This window comes from Nothobranchius furzeri, chromosome 18, assembly GCF_043380555.1.
Source record: "Nothobranchius furzeri strain GRZ-AD chromosome 18, NfurGRZ-RIMD1, whole genome shotgun sequence".
Taxonomy (NCBI): domain Eukaryota; kingdom Metazoa; phylum Chordata; class Actinopteri; order Cyprinodontiformes; family Nothobranchiidae; genus Nothobranchius; species Nothobranchius furzeri.
This window is the reverse complement of record NC_091758.1, coordinates 27,943,535-27,955,287: the sequence shown is the minus strand read 5'-3', so window position 1 is coordinate 27,955,287 and position 11,753 is coordinate 27,943,535. Positions and strand designations below refer to the sequence as shown.

At 42.3% G+C, this 11,753-nt stretch overlaps 1 protein-coding gene across 1 annotated transcript; it reads right to left on the bottom strand.

Annotated features, from left to right (window-relative positions):
• Positions 1–281: 281 nt before the first annotated feature.
• ythdf2 (YTH N6-methyladenosine RNA binding protein F2) lies at positions 282–11,745 on the bottom strand. The gene is made up of 6 exons (XM_015969871.3): positions 11,585–11,745; positions 11,338–11,362; positions 10,198–10,277; positions 7,694–9,388; positions 4,437–4,502; positions 282–848 (listed from the first exon to the last, which is right to left on the bottom strand). Exons 1-6 carry the CDS (start codon positions 11,609–11,611, stop codon positions 825–827), a joined length of 1,917 nt encoding a protein of 638 aa, XP_015825357.1. The 5' UTR covers positions 11,612–11,745; the 3' UTR covers positions 282–824.
• Between the last annotated feature and the right edge of the window lie 8 nt (positions 11,746–11,753).

Genomic DNA, 11,753 nt, shown 5'->3' with positions numbered 1-11,753 from the left:
TTTCTTAGACCTTTAAATTATACAGTATGGAAAGACCATCAACTTAACTTTCCCTCTGAATACAAACAAATTATCTTGTTCTTCAATGTTTGTCTTTAGATCTTCCTAGTCCCGTCTCAAACCCAACACCCCAACCAACACAGGAAAACAAAAAAGCAGAGGCCCTTCAAGAACATCTGGAGTTCTTGCAAATAAAAACACAACATGTACAAAAAAAAAAAAAAAAATCTCGGGTGTACGATTGGCACCAGCCTACGCTGAAAATCCACTGTTGAGGAGGCTCCACTGGGTCCTGACAAAAGATATGAACATCCTTTGAAGGGGGAGGTAAAGGTGGGGAAGGTTACTAAGAAAACGAGAAATTGCCCATCCTTCACTTTGGGATATTATTACCAACACTACAAATTTCTATTGGATTTGTGTTTGTGCAAGAATGACAGACATGCTCTTGGACCTTAAAAAAATAAAGAGGATGGTGATCTTTTCATTTCAAAAAAGGGGGAAAAAACAGGACATTGTAGCATACAAAGGAAGAAGCATTTGTAGTGGAATGGGGTACGGCAAAAAAGGATTTCCCCTAGGGGTGCTATGCATTTAGTTGTAGTCCTATGAATAATCGTTTCCTTTTACTACAAGTTCGAAGTAAGTCTTTAAAGTCAAGAAATTAATGTCTTCATTTAGTTTTCTCTTTTTTTGTATTTTTGTCCTCGTGTTTAAGTCTTCACCCCTACTAGAATTTCTTAGAGATCTGAATGTGATGACGTATTGGGGCAGACGGGGCTCTAGAGGGGGCCACTGCAGTCACTTGAGCAAAGCACCAACTGTTACTTGACTCGTCCTTGGCGCTCCTAAAAAGAGGAAAACAAGTTTGTTACACATGACCGCTACAAAAGTGCATACTACATATGAACATGCAACATAAAATAAAGACTTCTAGTTTATGCTTTTATGTAACCCCAATTTACAGAATCCCTTCGTTTTTTTGGACACAAGTAAAAAATGTTATCAAGTACTTGGTAGGCCTGTACGGTATACCGGTCCGTACCAAAAACCGGTGTTCATTTCTTTTACATGAATTTCTTTTATACACACTGGAGAAAAGCCTAGACAATATCTGGAATGTATGCAGTAGGAAGTGTTTCAGCGGGGACGGATTACAGTGCTACACACAGTGAAAAGTTCACATGTAGCACGGTAACCGACCAGAGGTAGCTCCGTAGTAAATTCTGTGCTTATGTGGCACTTTTGGCTAAAGGCCAGTCTAGCCTCTGCCTGCTCCCCTCCCCGAGACCTCGGGTTGAACCAGTGCACCAGACAGAAAAAGGTGGCTACCACGACCGATTCACAGAACAGACAATGCAGTTTTAACGTCCAATCTTTTGAAAATGTTAAAGTGTAAAAAAAAAAAAAGTCTTGCTGACCATTTCCAATATAATTTAACATGTAGTTATTACTCTAAATCTTTTCATGACCCTGACGTTTATCTAGCCAACAGGTGTAGCCTAGCAAACACCTCCGTAGCCGATTGTTTTTGAGTCAGACCGGCTCAGTATTCATTTCCATGGCAACAAGTACCTGGGTGTTCATCTCAACAGCAAACTGAACTGGTCCAACAACACAGACGCTGTGTAAGAAGGGCCAAAGCCACCTCCACCTCCCGAGGAGGTTGAGGTCTATCTGAGTTAATTCCCAGCTGCTAAAATCATTTAATCACTCTGTGGTTGGATCTAGGGCTGCAACTAACGACTATTTTAATAGCCGACTAGTCACCGACAATTGAAAAGATTAGTCGACTAATCGCATAATTATTAACCTTTTCTTAAATTTAGCATGAGATTGCTTTAATTATGTGAAACATGATAAACAAAAGAAGGGTACTACAATGGAAAATGCTTATTTTATTGAACTTTGCTGCTGATAGGCCAATTCACACTAAAAGTAAATAAAAATGCCCCGTCTAAACACCAATTAGGCACAGTGCTCTGTCAGTATAGACATGTAGCATCATGTTTTTGACCTAAAGGTCATGATCTGCTGTGTCTGCTCGAGCAGAGACATAAAGTCAACAACCAAGCCAAGGTCTCTCATGCACTCTGCTCATCTGAACTGCTTCACCTCTGTCAGCGAAGACAAGAACTATTTTGATAAATACATAAACAACAACTTTGTTATTACCAATAATAATGTGATCAATCAATCTGAAATGACAATGTAATCACTTGATATAATAATCCTGTGATCAGTAGTATTTTACAAGTTATTATAATCCTGGACACTAAAGACACGTTATGCTAAAGTCACACGACACATTTCCTTTTGTCTGATCCAATCAGAAGCTTCGTTTCTGGCTAGGCATGGTTATCTGTGGTGTTTGTATAAACCCTCTTTTGCATGTCAAATTCTGATCCGCCAGTAAACCAAAATATGACAATTATAAAAACTATTCCACGCCACATTTTCTTTAGTTCAAAGTGTTCTAGAGAAATCTCGGGCAGGCCATCCGGACTTCCTCTTCAGCCACAAAGAACCTCGACAAGTTGGATTAAATCTGTTGTAAGTTACACCTGACCGCAACGGTTCCTTCAGAATAAAAGCTGAACCTCACGACCTCTTCAGGGCCTCGCTGACCCCAGTGATAACCTGTCATGGCCTGGAAGCATTCCAAGACTAGTCTGGTCGGCACCGCTGCTTTTCTACCGGCTTCGGTACCAAAGAGGGTCCACGAGGACCTTGGCATTCTGGATCTGATCGGAGGCTTCCCCTGGGGTACGTAGACCGACAGATGGCGTTTCATGTGTGTTATAAATCTCCTACTAAAGTTTAGAGTGAAACATTCACTCCCACTCAGAACTAAACGCTTCTCCGGATCCGCTGGTTCTGAATAACACACACACACACCATCATCATTTCACGTCTCACTCCACCTTAGTCCATCAGTACACAGAGTTTTAAGTTAAGTCTTGTTTAAATTGCGTAGAAATAAATTTCTTAACCATTTTAAACCAGACTCTCTCGCTTTCCTTGGAGTTAATATGAAGTGTTGCTTAATCCCTGCAATAAAAAGTTCTGATCTTCTGGTTAAAATAGTCAAAGATCCATCAGATTGATATTTCATATTTCTATGGAATCTCACATTTTATGGCTCATAAAGTAAGATGTAAACGACTCATTCTTTACAGACATAAATGCATAAATAAAATTAAAATCCTTTTGTCAGGCAGTTGGGCATAACATTAAATCTTTTTTAAAAGTGAAAATATGTTTAAAAAATGTACATCCAAAACAAAACGTATTGGCTTTCGTGTTATTTAAATCTTACCAAGGCGAGTCAGACTGTTTCATTCAACTATCCGACGTGCTTTCTCTTTAAGTGTTCATGCATCACAGAGGTGCTGCCGTGATCCGCAAGGACTGCTTTGCAAATAATGCAGGTCATCTTTTTATTCGCCGAATTCAGGCTAGAATGCTCCCAAACTCTAGATGTTTGGGTACGCGTAGCTGCTGTGTTGGACACCGCCATTTCTGTTAGTTGGCGCTCAGCAGACAAGCTACTGCACATGTGCGACTCTCAGCAGCGATTGTAACGAAGTGAGATGCCTCACTCGGTCGGAAAACACGTCTGGCGACAACGTCGATGATGAAATTCATTGTCAACTATTTCTATTGTCGATATTTGTCGACAACGTTGACGAATCATTGCAGCCCTAGTTGGATCCGTTATTTACTCGACTGTGGCATGTTGGGGTGCCGGCAGCTCTGACAGGAAGAGACTGAATAGGCTAGTTCACAAGGCTAACTCTGTTCAGAGCTGCCCACTGGATACAGCAGAGGAGACACGTGAAAGAAGGATGCTGGGGAAGATGACCATCATCTTCAAAAATACCTCCCAACCACTGTATTCCACTGTGGAGACCATGGACAGCTCCTTCAGCGGCAGACTGAGACTTCCCTGATGTAAAACAGAACTCTACTGTAGATCTTTCACGCCCTCTGCAGTACAAGTGTATAACTCCTCAGTTTAAGTTGTACTGGCATTATCCTGGTGCACAATTACACCAATGCAATACTCAGTATGTGTTTAATACCGGATTAACGTAGTATGTCTGTGTCTCTTGCAGTATGCTGCATAGTTTTGGAACCAAGGCCTATGTGCACTTACATGTACCTTTGTTGTTATTTTCTTCAAATTATTCTACCAAGTGTTGGTGCTGCTGCTGCAACAAGTGAATCTCCCCACTGTGGGATCAATAAAGTCTATTCTATTTTATTATAACACCTGGGAGTTTTATGAAAAACAAATAAAATAAAATACTGTAAAATACCATAAACCAAATATAATTTATTAAAAAAAAGGATGAAAATTTTGTCAGCTCTAATAATGTTCGACAAAAACACACCACATCAAGGAGTGCGTTAGGGTATTTCTGAGCCTTTACCTGAATCCTGTAATGACTCCTGTTGCTTGGGTTGCTGGGATATGGCTCACTGCCTTGGACCTCCACCTGCCACACAAAGGCCAGACAGCTGATCAGGATGAACACAACCCAGATTTTAAAACAAGCTGATGTCAGTTAAGTTTCAAGACAAAGTAAATTCACCAACTTGTGATTACTAAAATAGGTTTTGAGGCAGTGACCAAACCAAGCAAACAGTTTAGAAAAATAAAGTAAAGGAACACCAACAAATATTATAAAACAAATTGTGTTTTACTTTTATCTACTTATTATGGGGGATGGCCTTGATAAAACGTTTTCTACCAGAGCTTGCTAAAGCCTTTGTTGCAAACATTCTTTTGAATTTGAAGATTTCAAATCAAGGTGATAAAACGACGGAGTAAATATGAAAAGGCCAAACCAGCTGCAATCAGCAAACTCCACAATAAGCCTACATATGGTAAATAGATTCAGGTACAGATGAAAGCAAATGGCAGATTAAACCATTGCACCACAAATAATCTACAAGTGACAGATTATGACAAACCCATTTGTCCCTGAACCAATCATCTTACCTGGTAACGTTTTACAACACAAATACGATATAATGAGAAATGGTAAAGTTTAGAAAATATTAGCTGGTGATCAGATTTGGACATCACTACCAAGCAGTAGGGCTGTACAATATTAGGAAAACCTGCGATATTTGATAACAATGATTAATACTGCGATGACAATATTACTTGCGATAAATAAAAACTTAACTCAGGAGCTAAAATGATCAAAAACAATTAAAAAATTCTTAAAAATTAGAAAAGCAAAAGATGTGAGGAAAGGGGAAAAGAAAAGGCAATCAGTGGATCCTGGGAAAAGCAGAAAGAGCAGAACAAAGCTAACTCAGGTGTTTGCTAACCATCAAAATTAAGTGCCGCCCGCCTCGGGGCGGGCATCTAATGGGCCATTCCCATCTGTACCGGGTCGGCCCAGGCAGCGTAGGTTGTTTACATATCTGGGTGGCCTGGTATTTTTCCGGGCCAACCAAGGCTCATTCTCAGCCCTCTTCTCGAGGGGGTCTGCTTCAGGCCGACCAGGGCCAACACACCCACTGCTGACAGCAAATTCACACCTTCCATTAGAGCAAGCCTCTGATTGGTGGGTAGAATCAGCCCACATGGGCTTAAGACAAGGATGTGTTGTATCAACCGGGCCAGGCTGGGGCCGACTGGGGCTACCCGGCCCGGGCCGACCCGGTACAGATGGGAATGGCCCATAACACAAGAGAACCCACCCTATTGGCCAAATGGGTGAAGAGCTCCATTTGATTTGTTAAAAAAACCATCATGCTTCCCTTTGATTCACAGAATGCATTATGTGTAGCAAACGTTTGAGCTGACCATTCATTGCGATTTTATCTGTTCTTTGCAATATGCATATTGTGCATGCCGATATCGCGCTAACGATATATTTGCGATATATTGTGCAGCCCTACCAAGCAGAAATAAGAATCTGACGTGCTCACACCAGTGAACTCACCACCACTATGTGCTAAATCACTCTAGCAATAACAGATCCTATATGTAACATTTGACTTATTGATTTTGAGATTAATCTACATCAGCAGGTCAGATCTGTACCTGAAACCAAAACTGTGTTGAAAATAAACAATCTCAATCTGAATCGATTCTCAATGAAATTCATAACGTTTGATTTCTTACTTCTGCACACAGTAAAACGGCAACTGTTACTTTGGAGCTATTAATAAGCATTATGTTTACATCAACACTGGCTAACAATCTCTTCATATTGTTAATTGACATTAAAACAGATTGTGGCTAAATGTGTTTATTTTATTAATAGATTAGTGTCCCAATAGCAGGCCGCTGATGCAGGCGATGACGCATCCGACTTCCTCTAGCCCTTATGAACAAGACGCGCTGTGTCGCCAAATCAGCATATTACCACAACGGTGCGTCTTAACCCTTATTTTACCCTTTTAATTTTTTAACGTTTATGTCCTTTGAGCACAATAAAATGCACTAAGGTCGTATAAGGGTTTAAAACACACCATGCCAGCATGGCGTTGCGCGAATTTAGCCGCATTTGTTCCGCCTAACTTGGTAATAATATTGCTGTAATTGTCTGTCCTATAAACAGCGATTGCGTCTAGGCGCAACAGAGGGAAGTGTCATGACCTCGTGGGGAGTCACTGCCTAGCTCTGGCCAGCATTGAAAAAGAAAGTAAAAATAGGGAAGTTTTGATTTTGTTAACAGAACCAGGTGAGTGTATCTGGAACAATGCAGCGCTCCTGGAGCTTTTCTCCGTTAGAACTCGAGGTCAGATCACCAGGCTGCATAGGGACTGTGGGGGACAGACACCTTTAGGAGCAGCTTGTTAAAAGACTTTAGGAGTGCAGCTTTGGTTGCTTTTACCATACTAGCTAACGTTTTGGCTACTTCCTGTAGCCATCATGATTGCACAGCATTACCGCCACGGTCTGACCAATTATAAACGACCTAAAGCTCTCAGATGCCGCTTCAGCGTTTCGGCAAATTGACGGCATTGTTTTGTAAAAAGTGCTTCTGTTACCCGTCCTGGATCTGCTCACTGATTCAGCATGTTTGTGAAAAGCTCCTTACAGCCATTAACTACCAATATTACATAAATGTGCTTATGAATGTCAATAGTATTGATGTATTTAACTACAAAGTCGTGTAACTGAGGTAACGGCTGAAAATGAACAATGTTTGATAATCGGAGCAAATTAGACCGATTGTAAATCTTGAGAATCACAATTAAATCGATTCTTGGGATTTGAATGAACAACCAGCACTACTAGAAAGAAACAAAGCGGTACCAGCTGTCAAAATCAGAACTGGTGCATCACTAAACCTTTGTTTATAAAAACAAAAAGTGTCAAATATGTAAATACACTACATTACACATCGACAGTCTACTTAGCTGAATATAAAATGAACACTTCCTAGAGATTTCAGAATTCAATGAAAGGATATTAGATATAAACTCCCAAAAGTGTTATTTTAGACATTTTTCCAACTTGTGCATTTACTGGCGACATGATTTTTCACTTTGTTAAAGGAAAACATTAAACTTTGTCTAAAAAACAAAATATAGGACAGAAGTTGTGACATGAAAACATTCGTTTTTCTGTTTTGGTTTTCCTTAGTACTGGAAATCCCACACTGTCAACATTTTACCCCGTATAAAGCTTGTTCTTATTGGGAGTAACTTGTATCGTTACCTTTTTTACACACTCTTCTTCCTCCTGACGCTTCTCATAGTGAGAAAAGTCATCAAAGATGGAAGTGGTGTGTTTATATCCAGCGATGATCTTTAACACCTGCCTGGCCTTGTCCAGCGGCACCTCCTGTGTATCCCGGGAGTTGGTCACTGGTTTGTTTTCGTTGTTTTCCAGTCGAATGTGCCTCAGCTGACTGTTAGGAACGTCTTTTACAAAGACCCAACGTACGTCAAAACGCCCCTTCCACTTGTCCTGTGACCACACGCCGGCAGACGTGTTGTAGTCCACGGGTGAGCGCATCTCTGCTACACCACAGAAGTGACCGCTCCCATTGACACTGAACAGAAGATACAGAGGCCCTTTGCCACTCAGTGAGCGGTAAGCAGCATCCAACCTTTTGTTGCCGTGCTCCGTGCTGCACCAAATGTTATATTTGATGGAGCGGTGGATGTCATCCTCGGAGTAGCTCTTGATGATAAACACCCTGCCCTGCTTGAGATTCCAGTCAAAGTCCTTTGGGTTATAGTTGTTAACCATGCGCAGCTTTTCTAGAACTGGGTGAGGCTCTGAAGGGACTCCAGGAACCACTCCTACATTTGAAGAAGTGGGAGGTGACTGGCCTGTCCCATTCCCACTAGCATCTCCAAATCCATTGGCCCGGTTTCGAGGAGGGACCCAGCGAGTAGGCTGAGAGGGTTGCTGTTGTTGGCTTTGTGGTGGAGGACCCTGGGAGAGAGCAGGCTGGGGCATCTGAGCCAAACCTGGTTGACCAGTAGGTAGAAGCTGATGCTGCCCCAGTTGGGAAACGGGTGGAACCAGCTGTCCATTGCTCAGGGGCATTTGTGGGTTCCCTGTTGCTGTAGCTCCAGGCTGCGGCGAAGCCTGATTGGGGGGCTGACCGTTACTGGGAATGGGAGGCACCTGCTGAGGAGTGGCAGCTTTGGGCATGGTGCCCTTGTTGTCCCAAGTGCCAATGTCCATATTGTGTTTAATGGGCGGAGGAGGCAAATTGGCACCCACCATGCCACCCTTGGTTTTTAGTTTGGGTTGAGGCTTGGCTGGTTTGCTGGCAATGTCGGCCCAGGAAGCAGGCTTGGCAGGGGCAATCGAGACAGGAGGTATATTGGGAGGTCCAACAGATGACACGGGGCCAAGAGGGCCCCCACCAGGTAAACCAGAGCCAACCACCTTAGGAGCCATTTCCCCATTACCACCAGGAGCTGCTCCACCAATCTTAAGCCCTGCCATGCCCTGATCAAGGCTGTTCATACCAGGTGCCTTGTTAAGGGGTTCATTGGCAGCAGGTGCAAATGGGGACTGTCCATCAATCATGGCCCCCCCAAGAGAGCTGGGAGCATAAGCATAGCTGCTGCTGTAGCCAGAGCTCTGCGGTGTCCCAGACTGTCCCTGAGAGCTGCTATTACCCCACGCGGAGAAATCGATGCCACTGGGGAAAAAGTTGAAGCCATGCTGGCTTAGGAATGGGTTGCTCCCCAGGGGGCCTGGCTGTCCAAACATAGCGTCCGGGAGGTAGTGGGGTTCCCCATTGCTCAGCTGTCCATAGGAGGCCAGGTAAGGCATTGGAGGGTCCCCACCTGTGGACCATGCTGCCTCGTTGAGAGAGTAGGAGAATCCTATGGAGGGGCTGTAGTAGCTGGGCATGTACGAGTCTGACATGGCCGTATAGGCATTGCTCTAGAGAGAGAAATTACAGTTTTAGTGGCAAGTTATGATAAGTCTTTCAAATTAAATCCATCCTCAGCCGTGTTAAAACAATCAGTTTTTGTAAATATTGATTTAAAAGCCAAAGATTAGCGCAGAAAAGTTGATAAAAGGCTTTATGGAAAGTAAGAATACATCTATTTTTCAAACAAATTACAGAATCATGAGCTATGTCTAAACACAAGGTGCACTTCTCTCAGTGCTTCAGGGTGAATCTTTTTTTCACGGGGGAATAGCACCTACCACTTAAAGACAAATAAAAGTCAAGGCCATTGAAAACAGGAGTCACACACTCATCCATCAAGTTTCCCGTATTTCTAAGAGAACACCAAAACCCAAAATTTGCACACTTTTCACATTAAGGCCTGAAGGACAGTAAAACTAATAGGAAATCCTACCCAAGTTTTAAACTTGTAGGAGTTGTGTAGACTTTTTGCACACCTAATACTGAAAAATAAATAAATAAAATACTTAAAAAAATATTTTTGGATCTACTTTCGTCTGTTCATTTTTGGTTTGGTGACTCCCCAAAGAAAAAAAAAAAAGAAAAAGAAATCAGGCTAACAAAACAATCCTGGAGTATATCAAATATTTATTTAGCTTTAGAATAAAAAGAAGATTTTTGGGACATTAATTTAAACACAATCATCACCAGGGTATTTAGCAAGTGACCGCTCCTTTCATTAGTTGATCCAAAAATAAAAACACAGAAGAGTATTCTGAGTATTTACTGTTGTGATCAAACCAATCCAGGTGGACAAGAACATTTGTCAAATGCTCACCTGTCTGGCCTGAGTATTCAGGTAAGGCTCAAACTCATCGTCATTCAAAGTATCCTTTTGGGTCACGGCTCCGTTTTGCACTGAAGATATAAAAACAACACTGGTGTAAATCATGTGTACAGATTTCTGAGCAGGCTCATATCAGGTGAGCGTACATCTACTGAAAATGAAATGGGCATAATTAGTAAATGCTTCAAAACAGATGGTTTCGATTAAAAGAAAGTCGATGCATTAAAAAATAACTGAATCCTGTCAGCAACATCAAAAGGCTTTGGGTTAGAAAAGGACCCTCGGCACACCTCAACATTCCTGAATAAAAACAACTAAATGATTACAATGGAAACCAAGATTAATTAATCTAGAAGCTATTTTTTCTTAAACTCATACCACAGATTAATACAGTAGAAAGTTACAAGTTGATTCATACTATTGTCACGTTTGCAACCCTGTATTAAGCTCTGAAAGCCTGAGAATCAGCTAAAGTCGATTTAAAATCAGAAACGGGACAATATCAGATACAAACTATTTTACGCTAACGTTTTGCGCTTTGAGAACGTTAAAAACCAGGAAAAGCGTGTCAGAAGACGTGTCATTTAAGGTTAACTTAGCCAGCGGCTAACGTTAGCACCATGGTTAGCACGCTTGTGATGTGGTCAGCTGCATGTTTCCGAGCGCCAAGCGTCCCTTCAAGCTGGACGGACCTGGTTTAGGACACCCACCTGCAGCTGAAAACCGTCAAAGCGCCTGATCTGGACTCCTGCGGTGTGTGAAGGAGAGAAAAAACGCTGGCCTCACACCTGTTGATCTGGAAAAAAACGCGCACCGAATAACTAGGGGAAACGACGGGGCGTGCATCATTCTGCCATTTAACATTAGCATGTCAGGACGCCTTCTACGTCTGCTACTTGTGTGATGTTAAGAGCGTTTTAAAATGTGTGTTTAAATACACAAGAATAGTTTTAGACGAAAACTGTTGCGGTGTTTAATTCAGCTGCTAAATTAAATGAAAAAATGTTTACGACGTAACACAGGCAGGCCTATTCCCAGCAAAGCTAACATCATTCGCAACATTTTAAAAGCGCACCAGCACGAAAAAAGATCCGCATTCACACCGACCCGGGTCAACAACGCCACACTTACCTTTGTTAGCTTGGCCTTTCGGTCTCTGGATTGGGTCCAGGTGATTCATGAAGGTTTGATTTATGAGAAGAGAGGAAGGGGAAAAATAGATGAAGAGATGTATTTTCAGCAGTCAGTTCCTTTAGCAGGTGGTCAGGCCTACTGCACTACTGAGCCGCTGCCTCTGAGCTACAAGCTATCTGCGCTAGCCGTCGCGATGCTGGCAAATTTGGCCCCTCGTAAATGTTCAGAAAATGCCGCTCTTTACCTGTTCAAGGAGGCTGCTGGCTGACATGTCTTTCCCCCCCGGAGTCTTTGTAACTGTTTTTGCTCCTAAATAAAAGCGGCAGGGCGTAGAAATTAACCTAGCTATTGCAGAGTTTCAGCCAAGCGCCCTTATCTCTACAGAGCCTGGTTTCTACACAATGGCGGGCAGC

What these genes read in the sequence shown, in the direction of transcription:
- ythdf2 (XM_015969871.3), bottom strand. Translation starts at nt 11,611, where the DNA reads ATGTCAGCCAGCAGCCTCCTTGAACAG. An exon ending in CCAGCAGCCTCCTTGAACAG is followed by an intron (nt 11,363 to 11,584) that starts GTAAAGAGCGGC and finishes GACCCAATCCAG; the next exon opens with AGACCGAAAGGCCAAGCTAA. An exon ending in GAAAGGCCAAGCTAACAAAG is followed by an intron (nt 10,278 to 11,337) that starts GTAAGTGTGGCG and finishes TTATATCTTCAG; the next exon opens with TGCAAAACGGAGCCGTGACC.